The sequence below is a fragment of the Coregonus clupeaformis genome, chromosome 2, assembly GCF_020615455.1.
Source record: "Coregonus clupeaformis isolate EN_2021a chromosome 2, ASM2061545v1, whole genome shotgun sequence".
In the NCBI taxonomy this organism is placed as follows: domain Eukaryota; kingdom Metazoa; phylum Chordata; class Actinopteri; order Salmoniformes; family Salmonidae; genus Coregonus; species Coregonus clupeaformis.
This window is the reverse complement of record NC_059193.1, coordinates 40,091,543-40,106,445: the sequence shown is the minus strand read 5'-3', so window position 1 is coordinate 40,106,445 and position 14,903 is coordinate 40,091,543. Positions and strand designations below refer to the sequence as shown.

The 14,903-nt window shown below is 43.2% G+C and overlaps 1 protein-coding gene across 1 annotated transcript; it reads right to left on the bottom strand.

Moving 5' to 3' along the window:
* Nucleotides 1-221: 221 nt before the first annotated feature.
* On the bottom strand, nt 222-14,199 carry mcts1 (MCTS1 re-initiation and release factor). Its single transcript, XM_041841946.2, is given in 7 exon segments — nt 222-316; nt 2,952-2,979; nt 2,982-3,018; nt 5,906-6,039; nt 12,179-12,276; nt 13,373-13,525; nt 14,002-14,199. Coding segments are annotated over 7 exon segments (543 nt in total). The 5' UTR covers nt 14,013-14,199; the 3' UTR covers nt 222-234.
* Nucleotides 14,200-14,903: the final 704 nt, after the last annotated feature.

Genomic DNA, 14,903 nt, shown 5'->3' with positions numbered 1-14,903 from the left:
CAGTTTGTGTTAAAATATGTCTCGATGGTTACAGGAAAAAAAAGTATGGCACAGCCCCACCGAGAATATTTTTCACCAGCCGCCACTGACTTTAATGCAGGTTTTTATTTCTGCATCAATTAGATTGGTTCATAGCCTCCAGCTAGTTACACAACGAAGTCCATTGGTGTAAACAATTGACTGGCAGCCTCGCTGTCAAGAGCTCCATGTGGTCAGGGGGTGGGTAACGACATCTCACTTATACGTCTTCATGTGCCACAGTCCGTCATTAAGATAATGAACATTTTCAACTCCTACTCCCTTGTTGACTTTCTCTCTGTTCACAAAAAGTGAAGCGGAATGAGCGTCAGGAAAGTTTATACGCGTACAGTAGTATATAGAAGTACACATGACCAAAAGTATGTGGACACCTGCTTTTCGAACATCTCATTCTAAAATCATGGGCATTAATATGAAGTTGGTCCCCCCCTTTGCTGCTATAACCAATGTTCCCTCAAAAAGATTTCGGTATTGAGCAAATTTCAGGTCTGCTGAGCCCAAACTTACAGTTGTGAAAATTCAATGCAACTTCCAGCACGTGTTTACTGTGAACACTGAGGATGTACCCGCTTTAAGTGACAGTTTTAACAGTGGCCATGTAGGCTACTGTGGCTATTTGATCATAATGTAGGCCTACCAGAGTGGCCTACCATAAAAATCAATTGAGAACATGCATCCCATAACATTTTAACATGGACATAGCTGTTCTATCATTCAGCCTACAGTAGCAGCCAATGTGTAGGTGTCCAATGTAGGTTTACATTCCATGAGACTTTTGAGAAGAAAAAAAACATGCAGTGCAGGTGACTGAAAATGTTGTGCTGTTTGATGCAAGAATTGCCCTGCCAATGCATTGTTGTTCAGGCAATTTTTTTCAATTACATTTCTAAATTTGAGGTAGGCTATATGATCACACTGGTAATAGATCCGTTGTTGTATTACTTGTGAAGCACAGCTGAATGAGCATACATTTAAATAATTTGCTTTTCATTTTACTGGGCTGATGGTGCCTGCATCTCATGGTCAGTCTCAACGGAGGAGAGCGCAGCAGACTAAGGGTCCACCTTTCAACATCCCTCCGCTCTCCCTTTCCTCCACTGATACTGACCAAAAGGGACAGCCTCTTCCAGATGATGGCGAAACTCGAGTCACACCACATTATTTCTGCCTCATGCACAAATTCATGTTATTACTCCTATGAACAGAGAAAGTTAAATATTCCTCAATATTCAATATTTGTTTTAGTGCTGAGTGGAAATAGGAAAAGGCGTACATTTTATAACAGTAATGAGTAAGAAGTTAAACATGAACTCCCTCATAAAATAAGCATCTCTTTGCTGTATTCGTTGACAGCCTCTCTCTAGTCATGGTTTTAAACGTTTTGAAATCTCACAGTATCAACTTTGCTGTAGCTTTCTTTTATGCCTGCTACCTTAGTGCAGACACAGTCATTTGAGCCAGCCGATTGGCAAGCGGTAGGCCTATAGTGCACTTAATTTGCTCTCAGGTCGCCGGGAAGGCAGAGTTTGTACCTTCAGACACATGAAATGGTTCCAAATGGCAACAGTTTGTCTACCCAGTGCGCAGGGCAGCTGAATCGAGTGCGCCTACCACCAACAGCCAAGACGAATAGAATAAAATAGGAACAAGGCTTTATCATTGTTGCTTTTTACAGAAATGTTTGGCGAAAGACTAGGAATGCCTTGAGATCGACCAGTCTATCTTGATCGACCAGTTGGTGACCACTCCTCTGACAAACTAGTAGGGACTGGGAGACTGACCAACTTTCTAGAGGAGTGGTCACCAACTGGTCAATCAAGATAGACTGGTCGATCTCCAAGGCATTCCTAGTCTTTCGCCAAACATTTCTGTAAAAAGCAACAATGATAAAGCCTTGTTCTATTTTATTCCTATTTTATTTTATTCAATCTCGCGATTCTCTCTGTGGGCTGACATTTCTGTGCTGCAGTCCCGGAGGAGCTGCACGCATGACGAGAGGGAACATTAGCTATAACAGCCTCCACTCTTCTGGGAAGGCTTTCCACTACATGTTGGAACATTGCTTTGGGGACTTGGTTCCATTCAGCCACAAGAGCATTAGTGAGGTCGGGCACTGATGTTGGGCGACAAGTTCTCGACAAACCATTTCCGTATGGACCTCGCATTGTACACGGCCATTGTCATGCTGAACGGGGGAAAGGGGCTTCCTCAAACTGTTGCCCAAAGTTGGAAGCACAGAATCATCTAGAATGTCATTGTATGCTGTAGCGTTAAGATTTCCCTTCACTGGAACTAAGGGGCCTAGCTCGAACCATGAAAAACAGCCCCAGACCATTATTCCTCCTCCACCAAACTTTACAGTTGGCACTATGCTATTTGGGCAGGTAGCGTTCTCCTGGCATCCGTCAAACCCAGATTCGTCCGTCGGACTGACGTTGCTTCCTGAGGCAGTTTGGAACTCGGTAGTGAGTGTTGCAATCGAGGCCAGACGATTTTACGCGCTTCAGCACTCGCGGTCCCGTTCTGTGAGCTTGTGTGGCCTACCACTTCACGGCTGAACCGTTGTTGCTCCTAGACGTTTCCACTTTACATAACAGCACTTACAGTTGACTGGGCCGCTCTAGCAGGGCAGAAATTTGACAAACTGACTTGTTCTTGTTGGAAAGGTGGCATCCTATGACGGTGCCACATTGAAAGTCACTGAGCTCTTCAAAAAGGCCATTCTACTGCCAATGTTTGTCTATGGAGATTGCATGGCTGTGTGCTCCATTTAATACACCTGTCAGCAACGGGTGTGGCTGAAATACCCGAATCCACTAATTTGAAGGGGTGTCCACATACTTTTGGTGATGTAGTGTATGTGTACAAGTACATTTCTGTGGTGTAAATAGGAAAAATCATGTGATAATTACATATTTTCTGCAGACATCTTCATGACTCGACACAAAGCGCCTGTTGCTTGCCCTCCGCCATTATGGCCTGAAACGAATTGTCAAGGAAACACCAACTCATGCACTTGATACTGACCGGAAGTGTCAAAACACCAATGTTAGTGTATGACAATTACAGGCAGACATAATGGTGCATTTGGAAGGTTCTCAGGAACTCGTTAGCTCCCAGTTGGTGAGTCATAACTAAGACATGAATGCATTCGAGTGCTTTTGAAGTCAGAACAGTTTTCCCTTCCCTTTTCAATGCTCACACAATACCCCATAATGACAAAGCAAAAACAGGTTTTTAGACATTTGTGAAAATGTTCTTGGGTATGACGCTACAAGTTTGACACACCTGTATTTGGGGAGTTTCTCCTGTTCTTCTCTGCAGATCCTCTCAAGCTCTGTCAGGTTGGATGGGGAGCATCTCTCGCAGCTATTTTCAGGTCTCTCCTGAGATGTTTGATCGGGTTCATGTCCAGGCTCTGGCTGGGCCACTCTAGGACATTCAGAGACTTGTCCCGAAGCCACTCCTGCATTGTCTTGGCTGTGTGCTTAGGGTCGTTGTCCTGTTGGAAGGTGAACCTTCGCCCCAGTCTGAGGTCGTGAGTGCTCTGGAGCAGGCTTTCATCAAGGATCTCTCTGTACTTTGCTCCGTTCATCTTTCCCTCGATCCTAACTAGTCTCCCAGTCCCTACCGCTGAAAAACATCCCCACAGCATGATGCTGCCACCACCATGCTTCACCGTAGGGATGGTGCCAGGTTTCCTCCAGACAGTTCAATCTTTGTTTCATCAGACCAGAGAATCTTGTTTCTCATGGTCTGAGAGTCCTTTACGTGCCTTTTGGCAAACTCCAAGCGAGCTGTCATGTTCCTTTTACTGAGGAGTGGCTTCCCTCTGGCCACAGAGGAACTCTGGAGCTCTGTCAGAGTGACCATCAGGTTCTTGGTCACCTCCCTGACCAAGGCCCTCCTCCCCCGATTGCTCAGTTTGGCCAGGCGGCCAGCTCTAGGAAGAGTCTTGGTGGTTACAAAACGTTTCCATTTAAGAATGATGGAGGCCACTGTGTTCTTGGAGACCTTCAATACTGTAGAAATGTTTTGGTACACTTCCCCAGATCTATGCCTTGACACAATCCTGTCTCAGAGCTCTATGGACAATTCCTTCGACATCATGACTTGGTTTTTGCTCTGACATGCACTGTCAACTGTGGGAACTTATATAGACAGGTGTGTGCCTTTCCAAATCATGTCCAATCAATTGAATTTACCACAGGTGGACTCCAATCAAGTTGTAGAAAGATCTCAAGGATGATCAATGGAAACAGGATGCACCTGAGCTCAATTTCAAGTCTCATTGCAAAGGGTCTGAATACTTACATATATAAGGTATCTGTATTTTATTTGTTATAAATTTGCACAAAAATAAAACAATATTTTCACTTTGTCATTATAAGGCTGTAACGTAACAAAATGTGGAAAAAGGGAAGGGGTCTGAATACTTTCTGAACACACTGTAGACCGTATGGGTCAAACTGCATTGTAAATGGCTTTGTTTTACAATCTTTTGGTTAGAGAGTTAGAAGGTCAGTGATGAAACGTCACAACTCGTAAACTTGGGTATCAACATTCTGGTCTGAGTTTTCCATTTGGAACGCAGACTTATTGAGGGCCGATCTATTAGTAAGCTATTTCCAACTCTGGAACTCTGACCCCTGAGTTTCTGAAAGCATCATCATGACCATAATGAATATGATTACATGGACGGGGCCTGATCCTAAATAACCACTTTTACTATTAGACACTTTGAGAATACGGGCCCAGTTAGACGTTGTACTGAACAAACAGTGCCTTCAGAAAGTATTCACACCCCCTTGACTTTTTCCATATTTAGTTGTGTTACAGCCTCAATTTAAAATCGATTAAATTGAGATTGTGTCACTGGCCTACACACGAGGACAATGGTGACTGTAAAACAATTACAGAGTTTAATGGCTGTGATAGGAGAAAACTGAAGATGGATCAACAACATTGTAGTTACTCCACAATACTAACCTAAATGACAGAGTGAAAATAATTAAGCCTGTACAGAATAAAAATATTCCAAAACATACGTCCATAAGTCACTGAAGTAAAACTGCAACAACAAAAAATGCAAAGAAATGTACTTTATGTCCTGAATACAAAGCATTAAGTTTGGGGCAAATCCAACACGTCACTGAGTACCACTCTTCATATTTTCAAGCATCGTGGTGGCTGCATCATGTTATGGGTATGCTTGTAATCGGCAAGGACAATGGAGTTTATTTGGATACAAATAAATGGAATATAGCTAAGCACATGCAAAATCCTAGCGGAAAACCTGGTTCAGTCTGCTTTCCAACAGACACTGGGTGACAAAATTCACCTTTCAGCAGGACAATAACCTAAAACACAAGCCAAATATACACTGGAGTTGCTTACCAAGATGACATTGAGTGGCCTAGTTACAATTTTGACTTAATTCTATGGTAAGACTTAAATGGGTGTCTAGCAATGATCAACAACCAACTTGACAGAGCTTGAATAATTTTTTTCAGAATAAATGTGCAAATATTGAACAATCCAGGTGTGCAAAGCTCTTAGAGACTTACCCAGAAAAACTCACAGCTGTAATCACTGCCAAAGGTGATTCTAACATGTATTGACTCAGGGGTATGAATACTTACGTAAATTAGATATTTCTCCATTTCATTTTCAATACATTTGCAAAAATGTCTAAACATGTTTTCACTTTGTCATTATGGGATATTGTGTGTAGATGGGTGTGAGAAAAAAGTATTTAATCCATTTTGAATTCAGGCTGTAACACAAAATGTGGAATAAATCAAGGTGTATGAATACTTTCTGAAGGCATTGTACATGATCAGCATATCGGTCAAAGGAAGGATACAACTACTGTTTCTGAGGCAGAAGGATAGAGTTTGGCGCCTGGGGACGTCAATCCAGGGCACATGATATTGGCTCCACTTAAGACAAACTTGATGGCCCCTTTGTCTACTTGTTGGTGTGGAAGAATAAAGGGGTCTGTAAAATACGAACAGAGCGAAAAAGCAACTTACCAAACAGTACAAGTACACAAAGCACATAAGTAAATCCATTTGAATTGAATCACCTTTTGACAGCTTCCCTTTTGATTTAATCAAAACGTTCAATACATGTTTGGCCATGGAAGATGTGGTCAGAAAGTGACTTTTAGACCTAAATGCCAAAACATTAAGGAAGTCTCGAGGTTTTGCTCGCCTGAAATAGAGCCTCTTATGATAAGCTGTAGACCACACTATTTACCAAGAGAGTTTTCATCTATACTTTTCATAGCTGTCTATTTACCACCACAAACCAATGCTGGCATTAAGATTGCACTCAACGAGCTGTATAAGGCCAAAAGTAAACAGGAAAACGCTCATCCAGAGGCAGCGCTCCTAGTGGCCGGAGACTTTAATGCAGGGAAACTTAAATCCATTCTACCAAATTTCTACCAGCATGTTAAATGTGCAACCAGAGGAAAACATAACTCTAGACCACTTTTACTCCACACAGAGAGACGAATAAAAGCTCTCCCTCGCCCCCCCATTTGGCAAATCTGACCATAACTCTATCCTCCTGATTCCTGCTTATAAGCAAAAACTAAAGCAGGAAGCACCGGTGACTCGGTTAATAAAAAAGTGGTCAGATGACGCAGATGCTAAGCTACAGGACTGTTTTGCTAGCACAGACTGGAACATGTTCCGGGATTCTTCAGATAGCATTGAGGAGTACACCACATCAGCCACTGTTTTCATCAATAAGTGCATCGATGACGTCGTCCCCACAGTGACCGTATGTACATACCCTAACCGGAAGCCATGGATTACAGGCAACATCCGCACTGAGCTAAAGGGTAGAGCTGCCGCTTTCAAGGAGCGAGACTCTAACCCGGACGCTTATAAGAAATCCCGCTATGCCCTCAGACAAACCATCAAACAGGCAAAGAGTCAATACAGGACTACGATTGAATCGTACTACACCGGCTCTGACGCTCATCGGATGTGGCAGGGCTTGAAAACGATTACAGACTACAAAGGGAAGCACAGCCGCGAGCTGCCCAGTGACACAAGCCTACCAGAGGAGCTAAACCACTTCTATGCTCGCTTCGAGGCAAGCAACACTGAAGCATGTATGAGAGCACCAGCTGTTCCGGATGAATATGTGATCACGCTCTCCGTAGCCGATGTGAGTAAGACTTTTAAGCAGGTCAACATTCACAAGGCCGCAGGGCCAGACGGATTACCAGGACGTGTACTCCGAGCATGTGCTGACCAACTGGCAAGTGTCTTCACTGACATTTTCAACATGTCCCTAACTGAGTCTGTAATACCAACATGTTTCAAGCAGACCACCATAGTTCCCGTGCCCAAGGACACTAAGATAACCTGCCTAAATGACTACCGACCCGTAGCACTGACGTCTGTAGCCATGAAGTGCTTTGAAAGGCTGGTCATGGCTCACATCAACACCATTATCCCAGAAACCCTAGACCCACTCCAATTTGCATACCGCCCCAACAGATCCACAGATGATGCAATCTCTATTGCACTCCACACTGCCCTTTCCCACCTGGACAAGAGGAACATCTACGTGAGAATGCTATTCATTGACTACAGCTCAGCGTTCAACACCATAGTGCCCTCAAAGCTCATCACTAAGCTAAGGATCCTGGGATTAAACACCTCCCTCTGCAACTGTATCCTGGACTTCCTGACGGGCCGCCCCAGGTGGTAAGGGTAGGTAACAACACATCTGTCACGCTGATCCTCAACACGGGGGCCCCTCAGGGGTGCGTGCTCAGTCCCCTCCTGTACTCCCTGTTCACCCATGACTGCATGGCCAGGCACGACTCCAACACCATCATTAAGTTTGCCAACGACACAACAGTGGTAGGCCTGATCAACGATGAGACAGCCTATAGGGAGGAGGTCAGAGACCTGGCCGTGTGGTGCCAAGATAATAACCTCTCCCTCAACGTGACCAAGACAAAGGAGATTATTGTGGACTACACGGAAAAAAAGAGGACTGAGCATCGACGGGACTGTAGTGGAACAGGTTGAGAGCTTCAAGTTCCTTGGTGTCCACATCACCAACAAACTATCATGGTCCAAACACACCAAGACAGTCGTGAAGAGGGCACGACAAAGCCTATTCCCCCTCAGGAGACTGAAAAGATTTGGCATGGGTCCTCAGATCCTCAAAAAGTTATACAGCTGCACCGTCGAGAGCATCCTGACTGGTTGCATCACCGCCTAGTATGGCTGCTGCTCGGCCTCCGACCGCAAGGCACTACAGAGGGTAGTGTGTACGGCCCAGTACATCACTGGGGCCAAGCTTCCTGCCATCCAGGACCTCTATACCAGGCGGTGTCAGAGGAAGGCCTTCAAAATTGTCACAGACTCGAGCCACCCTAGTCATAGACTGTTCTCTCTGCTACTGCACGGCAAGCGGTACCGGAGCGCCAAGTCTAGGTCCAAAGGGCTTCTCAACAGCTTCTACCCCCAAGCCATAAGACTCCTGAACAGCTAATCATGGCTATTTGCACTGCCCCCCCACCCCACATGTACATATTACCTCAACTAGCCGGTGCCCCCGCACATTGACTCTGCACCGGTACCCCCCTGTATATATAGCCTCCCTACTGTTATTTTATTTTACTTCTGCTCTTTTTTTCCCCTCAACACTTTTTTTTTGTCGTTTTTATTTTACTTTTTTTTATTTTTATAAATGCATTGTTGGTTAAGGGCTGTAATTAAGCATTTCACGGTAATGTCTACACCTGTTGTATTCGGCGCATGTGGCATATACATTTTTATTTTATTTTATTTGAGATAAAGGTGCTCAAAGTTGACCCATTTTGCATACCTCACCTTACCATGAGACATCCATGTCTTCATCACTGGAAAAGATCAATGGTTGAGTTTGATAACATTTAAAAGCATAGAAAACAAGGTTGTCAAACTATTTTATAATTTCTTGAAAAGAAAAATATATATCACAGAAATTGACATTTTCTAACCTTGAACACGAATGATCTAAAAACAGGTAAACTCCTATTTTGTACATATTCGCATGTGTTGTAGCTTAAACCCTACCATTTACATTTACGTCATTTAGCAGACGCTCTTATCCAGAGCGACTTACAAATTGGTTCAACTTATGATAGCCAGTGGGACAACCACTTTTTTTTTTTAATGGGGGGGGTAGAAGGATTACTTTTATACTATTCCAGGTATTCCTTAAAGAGGTAGGGTTTTAAGTGTCTCCGGAAGGTGGTCAGTGACTCCGCTGTCCTGGCGTCGAGGGGGAGCTTGTTCCACCATTGGGGTGCCATAGCAGCGAATAGCTTTGACTGGGCTGAGCGGGAACTGTGCTTCCGTAGAGGTAGGGGGGCTAGCAGGCCAGAGGTGGATGAACGTATTGCCCTCGTTTGGGTGTAGGGTCTGATCAGAGCCTGAAGGTAAGGAGGTGCCGTTCCCCTCACAGCTCCGTAGGCAAGCACCATGGTCTTGTAATAGATGCGAGCCTCAACTGGAAGCCAGTGGAGTGTGCAGAGGTGCGGGGTGACATGAGAGAACTTGGGAAGGTTGAACACCAGACGGCTGCAGCGTTCTGGATAAATTGTAGGGGTTTAATGGCACAGGCAGGGAGCCCAGCCAACAGCGAGTTGCAGTAATCCAGACGGGAGATGACAAGTGCCTGGATTAGGACCTGTGCCGCTTTCTGTGTAAGGTAGGGTCGTACTCTGCGTATGTTGTAGAGCATGAACTTGCAGGATCAGGTCACCACTTTGATGTTAGCCTACCCTAACATAATCTGAGATTTTTGTGTTTTGCCAGCCCTCGGTTGAGACACAACATGCAGTTGAATACAGGGTGGGTGTCATTTCAATAATAAGAGATAAAATAGAAACCTGCATGCTGCTCTTGCTAGTATCACTGTTCTTTATTAAACTTCACGTATCGGCCTCAAGGCCTTCGTCAGAGCTTTGGTGAGTTTAATTTGCACCCTTATGTAGACATTGCTCCACCCACATTCAGTTGAAGTCGGAAGTTTACATACACTTAGGTTGGAGTCATTAAAACTTGTTTTTCAACCACTCCACAAATTTCTTGTTAACAAACTATAGTTTTGCCAAGTCAGTTAGGACATCTACTTTGTACATGACACGTAATTTTTCCAACAATTGTTTACAGACATATTATTTAACTTATAATTCACTGTATCACAATTCCAGTGGGTCAGAAGATTACATACACTAAGTTGACTGTGCCTTTAAACAGCTTGGAAAATTCCAAAAGATGATGTCATGGCTTTAGAAGCTTCTGATAGGCTAATTGACATCATTTCAGTCAATTGGAGGTGTACCAGTTGATGTATTTCAAGGCCTACCTTCAAACTCAGTGCCTCTTTGCTTGACATCATGGGAAAATCAAAAGAAATCAGCCAAGACCTCAGAAGAAAAAAAATGTAGACCTCCACAGGTCTGGTTCATCCTTGGGAGCAATTTCCAAACGCCTGATGGTACCACGTTCATCTCTACAAACAATACTACGCAAGTATAAACATCATGGGAACACGCAGCCGTCATAACGCTCAGGAAGGAGACGCGTTCTGTCTCCTAGAGATGAACATACTTTTTGGTAAGAAAAGTGCAAATTAATCCTACAACAACAGCAAAGGACCTTGTGAAGATGCTGGAGGAAACAGGTACAAAAGTATCTATATCCACAGTAAAACGAGTCCTATATCGACATAACCTGAAAGGCCGCTCAGCAAGGAAGAAGCCACTGCTCCAAAACCGCCATACAAAAGCCAGACTACGGTTTGCAACTGCACATGGGGACAAAGATTGTACTATTTGTAGGAATGTCTTCTGGTCTGATGAAATAAAAATAGAACTGTTTGGCCATACTGACCATCATTATGTTTGGAGGAAAAAGGGGGTCGCTTGCAAGCCGAAGAACACCATCCCAACCGTGAAGCACGGGGTGGCAGCATCATGCTGTGGGGGTGCTTTGCTGCAGGAGGGACTGGTGCACTTCACAAAATAGATGGCATCATGAGGAAGGAAAATTATGTGGATATATTGAAGCAACATCTCAAGACATCAGTCAGGAAGTTAAAGCTTGGTCGCAAATGGGTCTTCCAAATGGACAATGACCCCAAGCATACTTCCAAAGTTGTGGCAAAATGGCTTAAGGACAACAAAGTCAAGGTATTGGAGTGGCCATCACAAAGCCCTGACCTCAATCCTATAGAACATTTGTGAGCAGAACTGAAAAAGCGTGTGTGAGCAAGGAGGCCTACAAACCTGTCTCAGTTACACCAGCTCTGTCAGGAGGAATGGGCCAAAATTCACCCAACTTATTGTGGGAAGCTTGTGGAAGGCTACCCGAAACGTTTGACCCAAGTTAAACAATTTAAAGGTACTATTGAGTGTATGTAAACTTCTGACCCACTGGGAATGTGATGAAATAAATAAAAGCTGAAATAAATCACTCTCTCTACTATTATTTTGACATTTCACATTCTTAAAATAAAGTGGTGATCCTAACTGACCTAAATGTCAGGAATTGTGAAAAACTGAGTTTAACTGTATTTGGCTAAGGTGTATGCAAACTTCTGACTTCAACTGTATGTCCAGTGCATCGAATGGGGTTGGAGTCAAGGAAAATGTGTTACCAAATATAACAATGTGCATTTCATAAACATAAATATAATTAATTGAATGGACCTATCCCTTCAGACCACTGCAATTTAGCTGGTACACCATTGAAATGTCAATTGATTTGACATTTTAACTTCTAATTACTACCATAAAGATGGTCGCGGGTCCACCCACCGTCAAATATCAACTTAAATGGTCATGTCTATTCTATGATCTATATTTCTATGATTTCAATAGGTTTCCTATGGAGGACTGACAGTATAATTTAAAACAACAGATATTCCCATTCAAGTCAACATTTTGGCAAAAAGTCACTTTCTGAGCACTTCTACAATGGGCAAATATGTATGGAAAGTTTTGTTCAAATCAAAAGGGGTGCTGTCAAAAAGTGATTGACTTCAAATGGATATACCCCATAGTAATTCAACAGACACAGTACCTGCCCATCAAAAAGAGCAGAGGTCTTACACTTATGCAGCAGTCGGAGAGTTGGGTAGAACGGTCCTTCTCTTTGTCTGAAGAAGAGCAATTCTCCATTCACTGTCAAGATTTCAATGTGTTCATGGCTGCAGGTTGGATGATGGAACACAAAACATGTCAAACAGTTGCTCTCGTTCACCCAAGGGGGGCTATACCCAGACCTCTTGGGTTCTCAACCGAAGCATGCAATGCGGCACGGCCAATGTGTACAACAGTCCCAACGCTCTGTCTAAACGTTAATATTACTTGCGATATGGTTTTGTAAACCTTTGGAACTTTACTTTCATATCATCGATAAAAAACACAAAAAGTTGAATTACTATAAACCTTTTTAACACTGATCGCACACGGTCAGATTTCCATGTTATTCCAACTCTCAGGCTTGTTTATGGGAGAGAAAGGTGACCACCTGTTGCTAATTAGCTATCCAGCGTCTCCAAACACCTGTGTATAACAGAAGAAGGAAGCTAGAAAAGTGTTATCGGCTGCAACTGTGTTAAAACTGTGTACAGCAAGTATACGTTTTTTCTTTGTACAATTATTTTGATATTAATATTAATTAATATGCCATTTAGCAGACGCTTTTATCCAAAGCGACTTACAGTCATGCGTGCATACATTTTTGTGTATGGGTGGTCCCGGGGATCGAACCCACTACCTTGGCGTTACAAGCGCCGTGCTCTACCAGCTGAGCTACAGAGGACCACCATGATATGATATGAAAGTAGAGGGCCTTATGCTTCCAGAACCGTATCACAATTGAGAATCCATTCACGTTGAGATGGAGTTTCGGACTGTTTTGGCTGCCAGAGCCAGTTCGTCACTGGATATAACTTATAAGCGCCTTGGACCGTAAGGAGTAGACTAGCCTACACTCCTTAACAGCCCATCTTGGGCTAGTCAAACTGATGTCAACAAATATCTGATATCTTGTGGACTGACAAATTATGCAAGATTTTATTTCTTGGTTAACCGGGATCAATAAATATCCAAAAACAATGGCCTTGTTCGAAATTGCAGCCAACAGTGCAGGCGACTGCCGACTGGCTGATCAACCTTGCATCAAATAACTACATTTATTTGTAGATCAGTCAGTCAGCATTTACCCACAATACATAATGGATTTGATGATCTCGAACACAGCCACTGAGAAGGGAAGAAAATGTTATCTTCTTGACTTACCATCTCACTATTTTGACAGGGTCCTTTTTTGGCATGATATGGTTGAGCCATGACTCAATGTCTGAAAACTGGTCCAACAGCTGGTTTTTGATGCCTTTGATTACCGAGGTCTTCAGTTGAATACAGTTGGAAACATTTTCCTTCTCATCAAATCTGAAATGAGAAAATGGAAACATTCATGTCAGCTTGACTCTTCACTCAACTGAAAGCTAATCAAGAGTTATCATTTGAAATGTATTCTTGGAAGACTAACAACATTGACTAGTTAGCTAGCTACCAAGCTGCCTGGTCGTGTAGTTAGTTAGCCTAAACTCGGTATTTGTTTAGCTAACTACATGGCCAGCTTTAACGTAAACCACAAACTGTCAACATGACATTTGAGTATAGTGCTCAATTGGTGGGTGTTGTTGTGCACACACACAACTAGCTTATTTACATTTTACATTTTAGTCATTTAGCAGACGCTCTTATCCAGAGCGACTTACAGTTAGTAGCTAGCTAAATATGTGTATGTGACCAATAACATTTGATCAGCTTAACTATCTAGCTAGCCATCTGATGTTTGGGATTGGGGCCAGCCCCAATGGTAACGATGCTAGCTAGTTAGGGAAATCATGCATAATACCTACTTTTTAAACATCCTAGTTGGGTCGCGCTCACTGTGTTCTTCTCTATAATCTATTATTTTCTTGATGTTTGATAAACAAAAATCCAATAAAAGTGACGTCAGCTTGCGACATACATTCGACAGTTTCGAGCGAAATACGGCAGGCGCCGAACCCAACCGGGTCCTGGCTAGAAGGGATCCAGCCACAGATAGAACAATGAGACAGATATTTCACCGGATGTATAAATGTGAAGCATCCGCTTGGCGTTTCCACAGTGAGAGGAAATATGGTAGTTAGAGTGGCTGGCAGTGGGAGAAGATGAAAGGAGATGGATTTTGACCGACATTCTGCACATTTTCTCATTGATGAAACATTTGATCTCAGTACAGTTTTCTGTTCACAAAACTAGGTTATGAACAGAGTAGACTTGTAAAAAATTATCTTTGTTTAGAAGTGCAAAGGCGAATTGAGTTATTGCACACGCGCACTTCACAGAGTAGGCGTTCCCTAACGGAAATATATACAGATATATGCTAGAACGGGCTAATAGAGTCTCGCTAGCTCGTGCTTGGCTCTGCCCTCCTCCTTGCTTGTTCTGCCCACTGACTCATTTGTTCGGATTGGAAACGACAGGCTGTGGTCTATCTTGGTTTAGTTATACAAAATCTTTGTTTCAGCTTTTGTCAAATTCGTTAGATTTGTCGCAGCAGGTTAGGAGAATGAATGTAACGGGTTAGGAGAATTAGGTTAAGGTTAGGAACAGAGTTAGGGTTAGCTAAACTGCTAAAAATGTCAACTTCTGGCGTTCATTTGACAAAAGCTGGATCCCTTCTAGCTATGATCCCCGAACCGATGGCACAGAGTATTTAAGATGTGTCCTTCGTCCCCTCTTCCTAATTTCCTTCTATCCTTTCAATGTCCTT